Consider the following 22031-nt stretch of genomic DNA (forward strand, 5'->3'; position numbering starts at 1 on the left):
AATAAAACAATTAGACAAATATAAATTATCTATAATGTTTGAAACAATTAATATAAATATAAAAGTGTTTACTTGATAACTGTACGAAAATCCGAATTATTGCAACTTGGATCTTTACACTAAACAACAACAGTTTCTGTAACTTTCTGAGGGTCGGTATACGAATGATTGTGTCTTGGAACTGAAGTTATTTTTTTTCCACATTTGTAGCAGGCTTCGTAATACCAGTGTAGATTTTGTCTTATATTAACGATTGAAGCAACTAACAAAAATTTCATTTCCTGTATTTAATAGCATGTAAAGTTAGGAAAATACATAGTGTAAAAAAAATAAAAGGATATCAAACAATGCAATGTACCTTCAGCGGTTCTATGATTTCACAAATTGTTTTTAATGGGAAAGTGCCCTTAAAGTCATCTGTATATGAAGAAGAGTAGCTTTGGAGTGAAGTAATGCTTTTTTCAGATTTACCAAGATTGTCATCAGCTTTCAATCTGTAATGTTTAAAATGATTTGATAAATCATAGGATTTGTGTTAGTCTAAATTAAACAAATAACAGAAATAAAAAAAACTAACATTTTCTTGTACTCATTAATTTCAACAATGTCAGAATTTATGAACATTTTGGTTACTTCAAAATGACTTTTAGCTTGACCAACTCCTGTAATATTAAAATAGCAAATCAATAACAATTATACAAAAGCAAATATATATATATATATATATATATATATATATATATATATATATATATATATATAATATGTGAATACAAACCATTCCAAATGTTAAGCTTTACATACTGCATCACTATAACAACACAATTAACCGTCGGATTCTCTTTTAGGTATTGTGATAGTTGGTATGCTTGAGTTCCAAAGATAGTAACCTTAAGATGTACAGACCTAAATAAACAATGAAAATAGTTAATACTATTAAGTTGTGATTTAATTAAAGATAATAAACGAATAAAAATAATATAAACTCACTCTAGGTTGCTAAGTGTGAGTTTGATATAATGCTTGGATGCTACAGGATTTAATGTTTCAAGCGGTCGAATTGAGACAATCTGTCCAATAACATCTACACATGAATAACACAAGTTATAGTATTATTTAATATTAAAACATTAAAATAAAAAATGTATAATAAAGAACACAAGTCAAAAAAGAAATTGGAATAAAATTTAATAACTAACCAAAGAATGCGTCCCGTGGGCATGTTTGTTCTATGATTGAATTAAAATCAATAAACATAAATCCATTCACTGGTCCGGAAAAGTCGTCACATTTTTTAAGGATACTTTTCCAATCCAAAGTTATTGTTTGCTTATGACCTGTATAACTAAAACCATTAAGAATAGCCGCCATATTGAGTTTTATAATTATATAAGTGTCATTTTCCTTTAATAAATGACCAAATCTGGAGAAATTTTGATTGAAGACACGAGAATGGTATTGTGTTCCCTGTTCAATCAAATAAATAAGAATTATTTGTTTGTTGCAACATATGTAATATTGAATGGAATACAAAAAATATAAGAAATACAACAAACCTCCTCGTCCATTATGATCATTTCAATTAAACAAACCGTATTATTTCTAGTAAAGTTCCACATTTTTGTTGGGGTGCAAAGTTATTCATTCATGACTTTGTAAATGTTTGACTTGTGTAGACCCACTTGCATGTGGTGTATTAGCCTTTAGACACATGAGAGATAGAGAGTGAGAGAGAGACATGTAAACACCTCTACAAATAGTGGGTTTGTCCACTTGTAGAGGTGTGCTTGAGAGATGTAAAAGTGAGTGTGTAAGTGTGTGTTATTTATGTAGTCTAGATCTAGATCCTTTTTGTGTAACACCATATACATTCAATATATCTCTTAAACACCCAAATCACCATGTTCAATTGTGCAAGCTTTAATTCCGCATGCCAAACCATGTTCTTTGTCACTACAATTGGTATCAAAGCTTGGTTTTCACGATCAACGTGACTTTTGAAGAACGATTCTCGGTTTGGCAATTTTTGTCTCAACTTGAACAATTTTGGTGAGTCTCTCTCTATGATCTCTCGTAATATTTGATTCGTGCGTTGTGTTTTTGATTTGTGATCATTTGACTCGTTGGATCTAAATTTTTGTTGAAAAACCCATTTGTTTTGATCCAATAAATTTTTTGTTGATCAAGCCCGATCCAATCTCATATTCGTTTGGTTGATTCGATTCTAAATTAGCAAATATTCATTTGAATCAAATTTTAGCCCAAAATCTATCAAATCAAAATATATTCACTGATTCATTCGATCCAAACATTTAGGCCACTCATATGTTTCTCACTGTTCATAAATGAAATCATTTGAATCCAAAATTATTAACATGTTGCTGTTCATTGATCAATTCGTGAAAAGCCCAATCAAAATGCAACTTACTGTTCATGATCTATGTTTGAGCCCAAATCTTAAATCGGATACTGTTCATGAGAAATTTTTGAGTCCATAAACAAATGTGGTTGATCCGATGCTTGTATCAAATTGACTTGTACACCAGCTTTATCTGTTGTACAATTACGTTCTTCATCGTTTCTTCAATTACACATCTGTGTTTAATCCATGTTTCTTGAACTATGATTTCGCAATAATCTTACTGAAAAATCGATTAGAAGCTTGTGTTAATCAAACACTTGTGAATTTGTTGTGTATGATTTCGTATATTAACAACCGATGATGATCAAGTGATCGTAGATTTCTGTTTTTGATTTTGATAAAATTGATCACGGACACTTGATGAAGATGAAGAACAGTTGAAAAACGCTTTTTGATCTGAAATAGCACATCAAATTCATCGATTTTGTATTTATAGATCGTTGACTCTAAAAAGTCAAACTGTAAACAAATTGGAGTTTAGGAGATGAATCGATGATTGAAGGAGTTGAATTCGAAGGGTATGCTTGGAATGGATTCGATGATTGATAAAGAACAGATGTAGAAATTTAATTTTTGATTCCGAAAGGTGTTAGAGTCGATCGATATCTTTTTAGTCGTTGAAACAAACAGATGAAGAAATTGATGATTTGGTGTTTGTCGATTGCGTAAGTTTGAATCTGAGTTTTGATTTTGGATTCGCAATTGGGTTGATGATTGAGGGACGATTCGTGAAGAAGCAATGCGAAGTCAAGAAGGACTGTGAAATCGATGTTTGCAAAAGTTTGAAAACACGATTTTGGAGTTGTTGATGTTGATTTTGTGAAAAGCTCAGTTGAGTTCGCATAATAAAACGATTGGGTTTGGATTTTCGCATATGTAATCAATTGAGTTCGCATCTGAGAATGGGCTTTGTTCAATATTGGAGTCAAAAGCAGTTCGCATGTAAAAGCAAAAATGTTCGCATTTGGTAATACAAATCAAAATTGGGTTTCGCATATGAGGTTGTATGGATTGGGATTAAAGATGTGAAGGTGATTATGGTTAATATTCAGTTCGCATTTGGTGTGACAAACAACTGAAATGCGAATGAACTCAAAAATGACTGGAACATGCGAAGAAAGAGGTGTGAATGAAGAATGCAAATTTTACAGTAGAATGCGAATTGGGGAAGAAAGCTAAGAATTTCGCATTTGGTCCCTGCTCTTTTCAAGAAATAATAGAAGTGGTCCAACTTCGCAAAATGGGTAATAAAAAGACAAAAGTGCAGAATTTTCATTTCGCATCCCTACAGTCTTCGCAAAATGGCAAATTTTACCCAGTTTCGCATTTGGGGTAAAAATTTTGAGTAATTGGAATATTTTCAAATCAAGTCCCTACAGTTTGTGCAAATTGACGCTTTCTACCCAGCTTTGGAAAAGGGGGAGAGTTTTGCATATTTTGCTGTTTTTGGCGCACCGGGTCACTACAGAATTTTGAAATTGACAATTTTTACCCATTTTTGAAAAATTTTGTCAAAGGCGATCCGTGAACGAAGCTAAAAATTCATTATTTTTTGGATTTTCCGGATTGAAGCACAAAATTTATGCCACATGTTAAGGGGGAGTTTTGACATGAAAAATTCCGAATAGAGCACGTTCTTTTTCCTTGGAGTTTTATAATCAAATTTCGATTATAAAAAGGGGGAGAAGTTTTATATGGAAATTCGAACTTGAATTTTTCATATTACGCGGATTTGAAGACCGAAGTGATCTTGAAGTTTTGAAGCCACGAGATGATGCAATTGGAAGTTCGGAAGTGATGTATTCGAAATGGGTTTGGTTTATTGAAGATTTTTGGGGTGTGTTTTTATGCGCAACTTTGGGGTGATTATTTGAAGTTAATCATTCGTTGCTGCTCGGTTTGTATGGTCTCACATCCTAGAGCCCAAATTGAAGAGTCATGGAAGAATTGAAGATTGAAGTTCGTTTCGACATGTGTCACCTTTGAGGCTCGAACCGCGTAGTGCTTGATTTTGGAAGATTTGAAGTAGGTCATTCATTCCTAACTTTGAGGGGGAGAATGTTGGGGTGCAAAGTTATTCATTCATGACTTTGTAAATGTTTGACTTGTGTAGACCCACTTGCATGTGGTGTATTAGCCTTTAGACACATGAGAGATAGAGAGTGAGAGAGAGACATGTAAACACCTCTACAAATAGTGGGTTTGTCCACTTGTAGAGGTGTGCTTGAGAGATGTAAAAGTGAGTGTGTAAGTGTGTGTTATTTATGTAGTCTAGATCTAGATCCTTTTTGTGTAACACCATATACATTCAATATATCTCTTAAACACCCAAATCACCATGTTCAATTGTGCAAGCTTTAATTCCGCATGCCAAACCATGTTCTTTGTCACTATAATTTTCAGCACTCGTATCTTGATGTGTGAATTATCATCAATTTGATCAATGTTTTTTAGGTAAACTTTCTTCCCTATATTCATTTTTTGCAAAACGATTGAAACCATATAGAAATGTTAGCAAATAGCATATTTGTAAATTAATATATGCAATTATAGAATATATAACCATATAGAAATGTTAGCAAATAGCATATTTGTAAATTAATATATGCAATTATCGAATATATACAAAGACATAGTAAACTGGTTACTATTTAGTAGAAATATAGCAAATAAGATAACAGAAAAAAAGTGTTTGAGAATTTCTTGATTGCAGATTTTTTTCAGTTTTAATTATTGACTTTGACTGTATATGAAAATGGTCTGGAGGGCAGAATTCATTTTTACTGTATATCAAAATGGTCCTTTTAGCAGGTAGCAAACACTTTTAATTCACTTTCAAATAAAATGATGGCATTTTTAATATGTATCAAACACATTGGTGATGTTTGTATCAATATTTAAAATAAACAATGTTAAATAGAGTGATAGCTTTTTTCGTTTGTATCAATATTTAAAATAAACAATGTTAAATAGAGTGATAGCTTTTTTCAAGGTATTTCAAATACTGGTTTGTGTACTTTCACATTGCTTGTGAAATCGGATGTTAGAGCAAAAATGGGACTTGGTAGGCAAATTTGGTTGTATAGGTAAGGAAGTTAATGTATACTGTTTAATTATTGGTGATGTTTGTATCAATATTTAAAGAAAACAATGTTAAATAGAGTGATAGCTTTTTTCAAGGTATTTCAAATATTGGTTTTTGTACTTTCACATTGCTTGTGAAATCGGATGTTAGAGCAAAAATGGGACTTGCTGGGCAAATTCGGTTGTACATGTAAGGAAGTTAATGTATACTGTTTAAACGGGGACTGTTCTTTATACATTCAGTATACAATAATGAAAATTAGAGTAAAAAAGTATAATGATAAATGTCATAAACATTAAAAAACGAATTATGAAAGTAATTTTGGTATGTTAATTCATTGTCAAATGTAAATAATGTAAACAATAAACCTGTAAAGTTTTTAAAGTGGAAGAATTTATTACATAAACATCAAAACTATGAAGAATATATGCTGCTATGGGAATTTTTACAAATGCATTAATTCAGTTTGCTAAACTTGTGTAGTGGTTGTCCTCGAGGATGAATATGCAACAAATGATGAGAAAACGAAGGAAATTATAAGTCGGACAGAGAGGAAGGATTGAACACCGTTTGTAAAGAGTTCTCTGAAGCAGAATGGCCAAGAAAATAGTAGCGTAAACAATGAATTATGCTATATATTTCGGTATATGATTTTATTGGGTGAGAATTTTTTGGAATTTATTGGTTGGATAATAATTCTCTTCCCATTATAATAAACAAACTTCCATATTTGCATTGGATTGGATATGAACGACTTTTAAATTTCAAATTAACATTTCTGCATAATCTTCTTTACGTATAGTTTTAAATTTCTGTAGAATTTTCGGATTTCATTATTGACTTTGACTGAATATGAAAATGATCTGGAGGGCAGTTTGGTAAATGTGTATGAGGAAAATAAGCGGGAAAAAACTATATAGGGCTGCTGGGAGATTGACACGTGGATATAATGTACTCTTTTATTAGGTTAGGGGATCAGTATATCAGTTACAATTGATTGATGATTGGTACTCTAAATTAACTAACATTTCAATTTTAAATATACAGAATACAAAATACTATACATCTAAAATCCCTAAAAAAAGCAATTGATTTTCCAAATTCTCCCTCTTAAACCTCTTTAATTCCATGATTCACTGCCATAAATACCTCCTACATTCTATGTTAAATAGTTCAAGATTTACCTGCGAAAAAAAAAACACGTTAGCTACATTTAAATTTTAAATTTTAAATTATATTATACAGATATTATAGAGATTATAGAGAAATTATAAAGAAATCGAGATATGATATCCCTGAAAATCAGCTATTCGATTTACAATTACTTTATCATTATACTTATAAATACGTATAATGACTGATCCATAAAATTGTTTTCTTCACTTCTCTCTTCAAGACTTTCAGAGTATAATTCTTCCGCATCTCTGCATCTACATTCACAGATTTCGATCCATCAGGTTAGTATAGAAAACTCTTCGATTCAATCGTCCTTTATATGTACATTACTGTCATCTATATAAATATTTTGTAGTATATTGTTGTTTTTATGCTTTTATACAAATGGTTAACTTCAAGTAATATACATAAAACAACCAATTCATGGCTTTTGTTCGCAGGTATCTTTGTATTTATGAAAAATCCTCATTTTACCCTTTTACTCTATATTTATATTTTTATATAATAAATCTCTAGATGTGTAGTGTGTTTGCCTTATTCAATCCTCTCTCGCTGCTATATATAAGAATGACATATGAATCCTCTGTATTTGATTTTAAAGTTTCATCATATTAATGAAAAAAACATCTAAAATTTGGAAATCATATAAAACATAGGTTTCTCACAAATCACATTCGGCTTAAAATATCCTAAGCTCCACTGACCACTGTCTAAAGGAAAGAAAAATAAAATAAAACCAGCAATTCATTGCTTTTATTCGCAGGTATCTCTATATTTATCAAAAATCCCCATTTTACCCTTTTTTTAAATATGCATGTCATCTAAATAACAACAGAAATAATAATAATAATAATAATAATAATAATAATAATAATAATAATAATAATAATAATAGTAATAATAATAATAATAATAATAAGACATTCTATGTATGTTACATGTTTATTTAGGACTTTGATAATTTTACCCTTTATGTCATTGTACACCATAATACTTACTCACCATTAACTTTCATTTCATGAATTTTAAATTTTGAAAACAGGGAATATTTTTGTTCACTTTTATTTTTGGCATGTATTTATACTATCAACCTATTTTACAGAATCATGTCTGTTGGTGATTTTACTCTCATAAGTGATCTAGATGTCTTGAAGGACATGTTCACTATGAAGCTTCGTATTATCAAATTATGGACACTGGAAGATTACTATAACAAAGACGGAATTTTCTTCATTCAACTCTAATGGACGAACAGATACACTATATATATGGTTCTAATTATTTACATGTTTATATTTATATTTATGTTTTTAACTTTTTAATTTGATAACCAAACTTGAATATTGATGTTAATATACATCATAATTTAGGGTAACAAGATCCAATGTCATGTCCCCAATACTTACATTTACAAGTTTAGAAATGTTCTAAAAGAAAGGGAAGCTTATTTCATCAAAAATCCAAATTTGACAAAGATGGATGAGAGAAAATTTCAACTAACTGATCAAATGCAAAGGCTCACCTTCAATCGCGAGACTACTGTCACTCCATGTCTCGATTTTTCTGGATCAGTTGTTGGGTTTGCTTTTATTGACTATCATCCTATTATCGCCGGCACTGTTCCACAAAATATTTCATTAGGTTAGTATTATTTGTTTACCTATATATATATATATATATATATATATATATATATATATATATATATATATATATATAATAATAATAATAATTTATTTTTTTCTACCCTTCAAATAGAAACTATTTTCATCTGTTTGGTTGTATTTATGCTGATATATAGATGTTATCGGTTTGGTGGTCGCAGTTGGTGAAATTGATGCTCGAAATGAAGATAGAAAGAGGCATAAGATGAGACTACAGATCCAAGATGTTAAGTTTGTTATTAATATCTATAAATTAATTATTGTGTATATTAACTATTTTGATTGCAATATCAAAAAAATATTATTTGTAATTTGTAATTCCCATCTTTTTTGTTAGGGGTTCTCAATTGGATGTTAACATATGGGGAGAGTATTGTTACACATTGTCGGATTACATCCAAAAGAATCCAAACATTCTCCAGATTGTCATAATCCTTCAGTTTGCAAATATTAATGTCTGACAAGGTATGATGTTTTTTTTTTTAATTATGTTTTATATTGTAATGATTTTTTTTTTATAGATTGACAATATGTTAATACATATTATGATGTATCAAAGTTCATCATCAATACTGACATTGATGAGATAAATGTTTTCAAAAAAAGGTTTCTCACATTATGTTATTTTTTTGTTAACAATAAATGGCAATGTATGTTATAAATGATGTAACTATGTGGTTAATTAACAGTTTGAATCAAGATGGTCTCAATGAAAACTCATCCAGGACTTTCTCCTATATGAAATCTAATCAAAGTTCTGAAAAGAATGATTTTGTGCTTAATCATGAGCTGAAAACAATCGTTGATATTTTCGAACCGACTGAGGTAAGAAAATTCTGAAATTTCTATCAATCTTTCTAATTTCTGTTTTTAACACATTTCTTTATTTAAAATTCAATACTTATATTATTATTGTCTTTTTTAAATCAGATAAAAAAGTATGTGCTTGTTGCGACCATAAAAGGAATTCTTAATAACACACCTTGGCATTACCCGACATGTACAAATTGCAATACAAAGGCGGTTCCAAAAAATCCTTCCGATGAACCCAATGTCACATATGAATGTCGAAATCCAAAATGCACAAAAACTGAAACATTGACTGTTCCAAGGTTAATACATTTTGAAAAACTCAATTTTCATATAATAGTAATTTCCAAATTATGTTGAATAATAATTTTACATTTCTTGAAAGGTTCATGATTCCGGTAAGAGTTCAAGATCATACCGGAAGTATTACTTTAACAATGTTTGAACAAGATGCGAAAAAGCTTCTAAAAATTTCTACAAAAGATTTAGTCGCAAAAACAGCTAAGGTGAATGTTTTTCTTATTATTTTTAAAAACAAAATATTGTTATTATTTTAATTACATCTTTTTATGTTTTTACTTGCAGCTTGGTTTTTCTACTAACGTATACCCGTCCGATATTAATGTATTGAAAGATATGAAATTGGCTTTCGTAGTTTCTGTTTCAAAATACAATGTGCAAAGGAACACCAATCGATATACTATTTACATGATTAGTGATGATGAGATTATGATCGAGGAGTTGGAAAAAAAATTAGTGTTGCAGAGGTTATTATAATTGATTTTTTTTCCAAAATATAATATACTTAAAAAAAGGCTTATTAAATTTTATTTTGTGTTTTGAACAGGGAGCTAATTCACAATCATTTGAACATGGTACCACTGATTGTGAATCTCAAGATAACATATTTATAAAGATGTACTCTAAGTTATCTAAATATCTCATGTTAGTATTATCTTTAAATTTAATAACCTCTAATAATACTATTTTTCTTTTATAATTTTAGGATGTCATATCTCAGACTGATGATAATGTAACACCAATGAATGTTTTCAAATCGACAGCCACAAGCCCAAAAAAGAATTTGGATGCAACAAAAGGTTTGAAGCGAGCTCTTGAGGGTGATTTTGTTTTGGATGTCAATGACAACATGTCATCATCAAAGACTACAAAAGGTATAGGAGGGGAAGCTGGACAACATAAACTTTTCAAAGTTAAGTTGGAAAAGTGATTGGTCACCTACCTTTTAAGAACAATAATTAGTTTTTAAATTTTTTTCCTAAAGGTTTTAAGACATTTTCATTTTTTTTTGTTAGAGATTTGATGGATTTGGTTGTTTTTTGGTTTAATTTGACTGTTTCTTAATAAATTCCAGGATGACTTTATATTATGTGTTTCTTTCTTAATAATTTGTTTCTAATTTTCATAAAGTACAATTAGTAAATCACTATCATTTTCAATAAAATATATTGCTATTTTCTACAATCAAAACGATAAAATAAAAGGTTATTGATTTAATTTATAAAATCATCCATGCAATTTCATAAGTAAAGAAGTTTATACCTTTTTTAGATCTTCATTGTTGAGTTTGAAGGATTTACCGGATTTGAAGTTTCAGAAGCTACGATAGACCACATGGAAGTTTATAAATGAGTTGATCCATCAAAACAATTTTGAAATATGAAAAATTAACATCAAGCAATTATTAGAGACATGTGAGCAATAAAAACTTAAAAAGGAGAAGGGATTGGATGATAAAAAGTAAAACCTTTAGCATTCAAATTTTCCAGAAAGCTTTGTCAGTTCCTGAAGATCAATTCACAGAGAATGACAAAATAGTTAGGGAACTTAATAAAAGCAAACATGATTTTATTTACACTTGAACACGATCCAACAAAACAATTATAAGTTCCTATATAATAACGGACCAAACCTGTTGAATTTTGTTAAATTCTTCTCTCTTAGAATCTTCAAGGGAGACAACACTAAGAACAACCTCCTTTATTGATGTTGCATGTGTACACAAATTGAGACATGTCAGACCACATCCACAGATGTTTGATATTGCATGATTGAACAGAGAACTTGGAGATAGTTACTTTACATCATAATCATACAAATACTTATCAGTTCAACACAATAAACTTGAAGTGATAACTGATAAGCACAATAATATAACAACTATTCTCTGTCAATCACAAGAGCTTCGAGATTTTTGTTGCAAATTTGGCTATATGCTTTTATCTTATTGCTGTTTTGTTCTCTGAAATGTGTAAAACGACTATTGTGCCCTTAAGTAAAAAAGACAACCATGAAAGTACTAGATCAATTACTTTTCCCCTCTGTTTCTTTATCTATCAATAATGAGCGAACATGGAAACAATAAACAATGACAAAAATTCCTTTTATAGCAATTTTTAATATTTATTGAATAAGAAGTGAGGTGAAAGTATCAGAGCATTTCCCTTCATTCGAAGATCTGAAATTCATCATTTATCTACATTATGTCTTCCTTCCGGGACAAACTTAGAGCCTTGGCTACAAGAACAGGAGACAGCAGAATGTGAATATCTGTAAGACAGATGCAAGCTGTTTCAGTACAAGGTAATGTCAGTTGTTATAGTCGGTTCATGCCTTACAAGGTTGTAAGTTTCCAAAAATACCCTTTATCCATAATGTGTCGTTAGGAAAGAACAAGTGGCAAAACTAGCTGTTTTGATCAACCTTCAATTCAGAATAAAAAAGTCATTCTTTCATAATCCAATTTTAGTTGAACTATTATTTCAAATCAATTAGTTTCAATCAATCCACAATTTCAGGCTTCAATTTAGCAAACCATATATAGAGAAATCAGAAACCTATCTTTTTTTACTTTAAAATCAATGACATCTGACCGGGAAATCTTCACTTTGCATTCAATTTTACGAAAAATCCATCCTGTCAGGAGTGAAAAAAATTTAAAATCGACAAGTATTGAAATAAAGTTAAAACCTTAGATCCAAAAAACCTAAAAATCTTTTGCTGATATACGTTGATTACGCTCTAATCCCTCTCCGTTCTCAGTCCCGACTCTCTATTTTCACCCTCTTCTTCAGCTGTCGGCCTCTGTTTTCACCCTCTTCTTTAGTCCCGAGTGAAATACGTCTTACAATCCCCTTCGATTTTTGCCTCCGACAGTCAACCTAAGATCAAGGTCCGCCGGTACACTCATATGGCGTCACTACCCTGTAGGACTCTCCAAATATCATCTGCCACTGGTGCACGACTCTTCGTTGGTACATGTCTTCATTTGCTTTTGAAAATCTTTTGATCACTTGATTGTATTCTGCATTCTTGAAGATAAGTTCTGGTCATACCTTTTATGTGATACAAAACAATCAACTTTAATATTATACGGCTCTTTAAAAAAAATATCTTTAATATTAAAGAGTTTTATGATATATAATTATTATTGTTTGTTTTCTATTTGTTTTAATAAACTTTTATAATTTATAATATAATTGGTTTGTTTTTTAATTAAGATTAAGATTATTAGTTTATTTATTAAATCCTTTAATACTTTGATTTTCATTAGTTAAAAAGTAATTAATTTACCAATTTCTTTATTTCTTATTTGAAAATAAGTTATATAATTTTTTTGGGTTCCGGGTTGATGTTGATTCAATCTCAAAATTGGCAACAACTATCGAAGGCCATTGCAATGACCTTCCATTTTCAAATTCATTTTACATTTATTCAAATACATGAGGGTAAATACGATCATTACCTTTTTCTTTCAAATACTTTTAAACTACATCATGCTTTATATTTGTTTTATAATATGATTTATAATTGTAACATTATACATAACTTTTATTTAACGTACCATTTGTATTTTAAATACTAATTAAATTTATTTTCATATAAAGATGACAGAATATACAATGGATTCCACTTCGGCTAAAGAACGACGAAAATTAAGGAAATTATACTTGGATAATAGAAGATTTAAAAAAATACCTACCAGATCAGACGGTCATACTTCATCTACCTCACCACCTTTTATCAGTACCCATAATGGTAATTTTTTCGCATGTTAATAATTTTTGTATAATTAGTATGTTATTTGTTAAATAATATAAAAAATTGAAGTCTATATAATTAATTAATATTAATGATTTATTTTCCTTATTAACTATATTTCAAATTATATGTAGCTAATGTCTTTGGTCCTCGTCAACATTTAAAAAGTAGCTCTAATACAATTTCTCAATATCATTGCTCAAGCTTTCAATCTCCTTCGGACATCAATTATATGACTCTCCTATCCAATATATCAAATGGTATGTATAATTTTTATTATTGTTATTATACATGGAGTATTCTTTTACATTACAATAACTATATAATTAAAAAGTAACATATTTTTTTTCAGCTTTATCTAACATTCTTTATAAAGGTCCGACATCCTCATCCAAACAGAGGTCTCCAGTAGTGCACAACTTAAAACGAAAGTCTGCACATATATCTCTTATACGTATATTCGACCTAACAACAGGTGATCATATTAATGGTCCACATATTCTCTATCCATACATGCAGTTATATCAAAAACCAATCATAACAAATACAAAAATAAGTTACAAACTTAGGTTATATATTTTGTTTTAATTAAACTTTGTTTCTATTATAGATTCTGAGAGAAAAAATGATTCTACTTCAGCTAAAGACCAAAGAAAACTAAGGAAGTTATATTTGGATAATAGAAAATTCAAAAATAAATCAACCATATCAAACGGTCAAACTTCGTTTGCAACGCCACCTGTTAACATGAGCCCGAACGGTAATTATGTTGTGTGATTTACTTATTTTTATTATCCTAACTATATGTTTTATGAAATTACCCAATTATATATAACTTTCATTATTATTAAACAAAGTTATAATTATATGTAGGTGATGTCTTCAATCATCGTCAACATTTAAACTCTTTAAAAAAGCTCACATATATTTCGTCTCAAAAGGAAAATATCAGCTCTGACGAGACTCCTCAATATCATTCTACAACCTTCCATCTCCTTCATATCTAAATTTTAGGAGTCCACTTTCCAATATCTCAAATGGTATGCATATATTTTTTTTATTATATATACAATACAATATTATTTTATACTATTACAATAACTACATGATTACAATACTGTTTTTCTTTCAGTTATTTGTAGCAGTCGACATAATGCTCCAACACACTTATCAAGTAACCGACGATTTTCATCACCTTCTAATTCCATGAAATCAAGCAATTTTTCCACAGTCACACATAATTATTCATCCAAACAAAATTCTTCACGACCACACAACTCAAAAAGAAAGTCTGCACATATATCTCCTATACCTATATTTGGCTTAACAATAGATGATGAAAGAAATGGTGGAGATATTATCCAACCCACACATGTTGGTATATCAAAAGGTAATAATCATAAACAACATTTTACATATTTGATGTTGCTAATTATAACTTTTTTATACTTACATTATTTATAATGTTCTATTTAACATGTTATTTAGATCATGGTGATCAGAATGTTGTTTGTGAACTATGTCACGCTAAATTATGGAAAGACGAATCTTCAAGAGGCAATAAAACAGGAATAAAATCTTTTCTCTATGTTGTGGTTATGGGAAGGTAGAACTACCTCCTTTAAAAGAGCCACCGCAAAGTTACAAACAACTTTATCTTCAGACAGATTCCAAAAGCAAATACTTCATGAAAAACATTCGTCGTTACAATTCAATGTTTTCATTTACGTCGATGGGTGGGAAAGTTGATTCATCCATTAATAAAGGATACGCACCATACATATTCAGGCTTAGCGGTCAAAATTAGCATAGTATCGGAAGCCTTCTCCCTACGAATGGATGTCAACCAAGATTTTCACAGTTGTACGTATATGATACCGAAAATGAAACATCAAATAGACAGAAATGTTTTTGGTATATATTCTAATTTACTATTACTTTCTATTATCACTTTAACAATATTACTTTTATATTACTCATTTTTATATTAAAATAATTTTATTTACAGGGGAAGCAAGCATGCCTCTACATCAACTGATGATTCAACTGATCTTCAAATTATAGAATATTTGAAGCTTATGTTGGATTCAAATAACGAGTTGGTCAAGTGTTATAGGATGGTTAGAGATGTTTTTAATTCAAATCCTCGTGCTGACCTAAATTTACGAATTATTGGAAAAAGACAACATGATGGAAGGACATATAACCTACCAACTGCTTCTGAGGTTGCCGCTTTAATTGTAGGATACATTGGTTATTTTATAGACAACAGAGACATTGTAGTGCAAACTTCGTATGGAGCTCTACGTCGTATCAGTGAGTTACATCCTTCTTACCTTGCTCTACAATATCCTCTACTATTTCCATATGGTGATGATGGTTATAGAGTTGACATCCCCCACAGAGGTGTTATGTCTATGAGCGATAGCAGGCGTCCAAACACTACAATGAGGGAAGTTTTCTCTTACATAATTCAAGACAGGGTTAATTCTTTCTCATTGATTTTGAATTCAAGAAGGCTTTTTCAACAGTTTTGGGTAGATGGTTATACAATGATTGAAAGCGAGAGATTATATTACGTATGAAAGAAACAAAAAGTTCTTCGATGTGAATCTTATGAGAATTTGTGTAACTTTCAAGATCAGGGGAATAAGAATATTTCGGAATTTGGCCAACATGTTATATTACCTTCTTCTTTTACTGGTGGTGCACGTTACATGATGCAAAACTACTTAGACGCCATGTTGCTTTGTAAGTGGTTTAGATATCCTGGTTTTTTTCATAACCTTTACATGCAATCCAAAATAGCCAGAAGTTCGAAGATTTCTTAAAGACACTACTCTTAATCCAGAGGATAGACCTGATATCCTATGTAGATTAATTAAGATCAAACTTGATGCATTGATTAAAGACCTACGCGAGAATGCAGTATTTGGCATGGTTAATGCAGGTATTTAAAATTTTTTATTCATACTAACCATATTATATTTTAATGTCGTGTTTTATTTAAAATATTGTTATATTTTCTACATTATTAAATTTATTAATACAAAGTTATTTATTTCTATATATGCAGTTGTGTATACAATTGAGTTTCAAAAGCGCGGTTTTCCTCACAGTCATATTTGTTTATTCATGCAACCTGAATACAAGCTTCCTACCGTGGAACACATTCATCAATTTATTTCAGCTGAGATTCCCAACATTCACCAAGATCCTGCTTTGTATTCACTTGTGAAGGAGTTCATGATACATGGTCCATGTGGTGCTCAAAATGTCAATTGCCCTTGCATGGTGGATAAAAAATGCTCTAAAAACTTCCCAAAAAATTTCTCTAAACATACCTCAATTGATCATAATGGTTTTCCTGTATATAGGAGAAAAAACGATGGATCGTTTGTCGAAAAATCTGGTGTCCAGTTAGATAACAGAAATGTTGTTCCATACAACAAATACATGTTGAAACGATACCAAGCACACATAAATATTAAATGGTGCGATCAAGGATCTTCCATCAAGTATTTATTCAAATATATTAATAAAGGTCCGGATAGAGCAACTATTGGTTTTCAACAAAACAACAATGACTGTGATAAAGATGATACAGTCGGTGAGATAAATGAATACTATGATTGTAGATATCTTTCTGCATGTGAAGCATCCTGACGAATTTATGGATATGATGTTCATTACAGACATTTTTCAGTGATGAGACTTCCTTTTCATCTTCCTAATCAACAACAAATTGTCTACGGTGAAGATGACAACATCGACAATGTTCTCAACAAGCCTTCAGTTGCTTCTTCGATGTTCACATCTTGGATGGAGTGCAATAAAGTTTACAAACAAGCAAAAAAAACTAACTTATGTTGAATTTCCTACAAAGTTTGTTTGGAAGCTTTATTTAAAAACTTGGAAGCCAAGGGAGGTTAGATATTCGATTGGCAGAATTCATTCAGTGTCACCTAATCTTGGCGAAGCATATTTCTTAAGAATTCTTTTAAACAAAGTGAAAGGACCAACATCATTTGAAGAAATCTGCATGGTTAATGGTGAAATATGTCCTTCATTTAGAGATGTATGTTATGCTCTTGGCCTCTTAGATGATGATAAAGAATACATCGAAGCTATTAAGGAAGCAAGTCAATCTGGATCCGGTTATTACTTACGTTTCTTATTCGCTACCATGTTATTATCTCACAGCTTGTCTAGCCCGGATGTTGTGTGGGAAAATACATGGGAATACTTATCGGATGGAATTCTTTACACTCAACAACAAAGATTAAAATCACCAAGTATTATAATATTCTTTACTTATTTATTTTAAAATACATATTTAAATCAATATACAATACTAATTTAGGTCAAGAACAATTTTGTTAATATTTTTTTTCTAATTATTATACCACTTTTCTTTTAGGTTTATCACTTAATGAAGATCAAATTAAGAACCTGACTTTGTTTGAGATTGAACAAATTTTACTTCGTAACAATTCAAGTCTCAAAAAATTTACAAGGATGCCTTTGCCCGATGTTGATTTTGTATCCTCTTCAAACAGCCGTCTTATTAGTGAGGAATTGGATTATGACATACCAAATTTAAAGAAGGAGTTTGATCGGCTTTCTATTGCATTAACATCTGAGCAACGAAACATTTTTGATGATATCATGACTACAATAAAGAATAATGAAGGAGGTGTTTTCTTTGTCTATGGTTATGGTGGAACAGGTAAAACCTATCTTTGGAAGACATTATCTGCCCCAGTTAGATCTAATGCTCAAATTGTTTTAAATGTTGCATCAAGTGGGATTGCTTCTTTATTATTAACCGGTGGCAGGACGGCACATTCACGGTTTATAATTCCTTTGGTTCTTACTGAGGTTTCTATTTGTTCGATATCACCAGATAGTGAACTCACCAGTTTATTACGAAAAGCCTCATTAATCATTTGGGATGAAGCACCCATGATTCACAAGCAAGCATTTGAAGCTTTAGATCGAACTTTGAAAGATATATTCAAGTGTCATAATCCTAGAAACTCAAATTTGCCATTTGGAGGGAAAGTGATTGTTTTTGGAGGAGATTTTAGACAAATTTTGCCTGTTATCCCAAGTGGTAGTAGACAAGACATTGTTAATGCTTCCTTAAGTTCATCATATTTATGGCAACAATGCAAAGTCTATCAACTAACCAAGAATATGAGGCTAACTGTCGGAAGTGATACATCTGTTATTCAAAAGACAATGGATTTTGCAAAATGGCTTTTGGATATAGGAGAAGGGAAACTTGGTGGTTCTAACGATGGCGAAGCGATTATTGATATTCCAGATGATCTTCTAATTAATGATCCTTATGATCCTATAGGTTCATTAATCGAGTTTGTATATCCTTCAATTCTTGAAGCTTCTACCATTCCAGAATATTTTCAAGAAAGAGCAATACTTGCTCCAAAAAAATGAAGTTGTCGGAAATATAAATGATCGTTTGCTAGCATTATTTCCAGGAGAAAAGGTCGAATATCTAAGTTCGGATAAACTATGTGAATCCGAGTTTGTCCATGATCACTTTGATGCCAATTTATACTCACCTGATGTTTTAAATGATCTTAAAGTCTCAGGACTACCTAATCATAAGTTAGTTTTGAAATTTGGGGTTCCGGTTATGTTACTGAGAAACATTGATCAAAAAAATGGCTTATGTAATGGCACTAGACTACAGGTGATATCTTTGGGCAAACATGTTATTGAGGCAGTTATCATAACTGGAAGTAATATTGGAAATCGGACTTTTATTCCAAGAATGACCTTAACACCATCTGAAAAAAAAAATCTCATTCAAATTCCAAAGAAGACAATTTCCATTAGCTGTTTGTTTTGCAATGACAATTAACAAGAGCCAAGGACAATCCTTATCTAAGGTTGGTTTATTTTTGAAAGATCCAGTTTTTACACATGGTCAGTTATATGTTGCCCTATCTAGAGTTCAAAGTGGAGAAGGATTAAAATTGTTAATTTTAGATAAGGATGGTAGACTTGCAAATAAAACTTCTAATGTTGTTTATAAAGAAGTTTTTAGAAATTTGTAAGTTGTACGTAATATATTATTCCTCATAACATGTATTCTTATTATTATTAATAAGACTTTGTTAAATTTTCTTTTATAATTTCTTATTTTTTTATAATATACGCTTATTTTAACTTCATTTTTTTATTTATTTAACAATTTTAATTTATTTCTACAATTAATTTAATACTAAATTATATTATAATGTAACTTTTTTTATTTTATTCACAAATAAAAACTATATAATAGATATTGAAAATTAATTTCACATACTAATTTTAATCCATGATTTTAATTTTACATAACTATATAAAATACCTATTCATTAATAATTTAAATATATTATTTGATTAATAATTAACACATTTTAGTATGAAAATGTAATTAATTTTACAACCGTGGTTCCCACGGGTTATAAACTAGTATCTAATAAATGATCCAAATTTTGCGAAAAAACAATAGACCACGGTAGATAGAAAACAAGAAACAATTTTCTTGGGTTCTTTCTTCATTAAAAAAAACTATCATAGCTATATATACTAATTGAAATAGAAACCTACTCAAATTCTAAAACAATAAAATAAAACTTAAATATTTAACTTTCGTAAAATGCCCATTGACTTAATATCCAATTAACTCAACAATCATCCCCTTAATCAGATTGATCATACCATTCATTCACAACACTGCCGACTCCTTTTAGATTAGACCCACCTCTTGTTTTTCCCAATTAGGACATTCGTTGCTATAGTGACCAAACTCACAACATTTGTAACATTTAACGTGACTTTTATCCCGGACGCGTTCGTTACCATCTGGACTCTTCCCGGACCCCCGACCACGTCCAAAGTCATCCTGATTTGAACGTCCATTGCCAAAATACTCACAAACATGTGATTTTTTCTCATTAGCCAATAACAACCTACCTTAAGTGTCCTCTACTTTCTCAGTTCCTCTTATATGCTCATCGTATGTCTTCAATCTACCAACTGCTTCATTGAATAACATCGAATCCAACTCGCAACATTGCTCTATTGAAGCCACGATTTGGAGAAATAACTTGGGCATCGAAGTAAGTAACCTTCTCAACAAATCAACTTATTCAAGCTCATAACCAAGATTTCTTGCTTTTGAAACTAACCCGGATAATTTTGTCACAATATCATCGACCGTTTCACCTTCCTTTATGCGCAAACTTTCAAGCTCGCTGTTTAAGGCTACTAGTCAAGCCGTTCTTACCCGATCCACACCCAAATACCGTGTTTTAGCCCATCCCACACTTGCTTTCGATCAGTGTAATTCACCATTTGCAATACCATGTCTTCGGTTATCGCTTGAAACAAAAAAGCAAGAGCTTGTTTTGACCTCTTTTGATTCGGTGCTTTATCTAATGCCTTTGATTATGATGGGTTTTGAGCATTATAACACTCCTAAGGTGTACATGCAACCCTAAATACATTGGATCTATGTTTTCTCTATTATACATGCAAATATCAATCTTCCAAGGTATTGTTCTAACTAGCATAATATGAAGTACAAATAATATAAATTCTAGTAGAATTACATACCTCTTTGTTGCAGCTTGATTCCATGGAGCTTAAGAGCCTAGTGCCTCAAATGTGACACCTCAAATGGTTCACACAACATCACCAACATCTTGGAATAACTTGAGACAAAAGGTTCCTATGCTAAAATCGGCTAGCCATCATGTGTACACACACTAGTGCCAATTTCTTGAGCCATGGGGTCCTTATATATTGTGGCTATTAGGGTTACACCATGTAACTCATGTCTTTCCATATTTTTCATGCTCCATGGGTTAAAACCTCCATGGAGTATCCATGGGTTACTCCATGGGTTTAGCCCAACATGAAGAACTATGGATCATAAGCCCACATATATAAGAATGAATGGTTTACACAATCAATCCCCATATATTTAATTTGTCTCCTTTTGATCACAGAGTTAATTTCAAATTAATTCTTGATCAATACTAATTAAATAATATTATTTCATATTAATATATTAGAACTTATAATATATTAACAAAACATTAATATCCTTTTCTCACAAAAGTCTATCCAAATTGTTTTGATGCCATGCAACCCAAATGGACCATGCCAAGTCGGGTCGAATACATACCAATAATAATTTCGGCTTAGACATCTAATCCAACAGGCTCCCACTTGGATAAGTCTAAAACTATTATTGCATTTGATTCCAAAACCCGACTAGCAATCATAGCTCTTAAAAGCTGTTGTCGAACTCTGAACAAATCAATGACATGTCCATTAGATAAGGGATCATATATTCCTCCATTCTAGATATCATATGGACTGAGACATAGATTATAATCATTCTCTCTGTCCATCTGTTGTTTCCCGATTTCCAATTTATGACGACCGACTAATTGAACAAATCAAATCAGTCCAGGCTTGGCCAAGCACTTCGGGGTGTCATCACTAAATCAACGAGGGGACCACATATATCGCTTTTATCCCTTAAAGGGTAAAAGGAATGGATAAACTTTGACTCATATGCTTGTTCTACTACTTGTTGAATCATACACAAAGGCACATTTTATAACATCGATTTACCAATGCATTTTCGTACAATCAATGTACTGTTAGGTTTTATACAAACAATCCTATATGTGCATGCAACCCTAGAGTTGGATCTATGTTTTCACTATTAGTTATACAACTTTATGAACACAAAAAGAAACCCGACATGCTACTACTATTTTCG

General features: G+C 30.8%; 2 protein-coding genes across 2 annotated transcripts; both read left to right on the forward strand.

Annotated features, from left to right (window-relative positions):
* The first annotated feature begins 8158 nt into the window (after positions 1-8158).
* Positions 8159-16885, forward strand: LOC145099777 (uncharacterized). The gene is made up of 19 exons (XM_079037284.1): positions 8159-8324; positions 8485-8578; positions 8685-8802; positions 8907-8953; positions 9037-9172; positions 9278-9459; positions 9543-9663; positions 9743-9924; positions 10005-10032; positions 10164-10332; positions 13354-13479; positions 13572-13694; positions 13830-13979; positions 14553-14609; positions 14708-14825; positions 15228-15798; positions 15865-15991; positions 16071-16169; positions 16296-16885. Exons 1-19 carry the CDS (start codon positions 8159-8161, stop codon positions 16883-16885), a joined length of 3204 nt encoding a protein of 1067 aa, XP_078893410.1.
* Positions 16886-16994: 109 nt separating this feature from the next.
* Positions 16995-18679, forward strand: LOC145099778 (uncharacterized). The gene is made up of 2 exons (XM_079037285.1): positions 16995-17514; positions 17640-18679. Exons 1-2 carry the CDS (start codon positions 16995-16997, stop codon positions 18677-18679), a joined length of 1560 nt encoding a protein of 519 aa, XP_078893411.1.
* Positions 18680-22031: the final 3352 nt, after the last annotated feature.

Source organism: Lactuca serriola, chromosome 4, assembly GCF_051521515.1.
Source record: "Lactuca serriola cultivar US96UC23 chromosome 4, Lser_US96UC23_V15, whole genome shotgun sequence".
NCBI classification, from domain to species: Eukaryota; Viridiplantae; Streptophyta; class Magnoliopsida; order Asterales; family Asteraceae; genus Lactuca; species Lactuca serriola.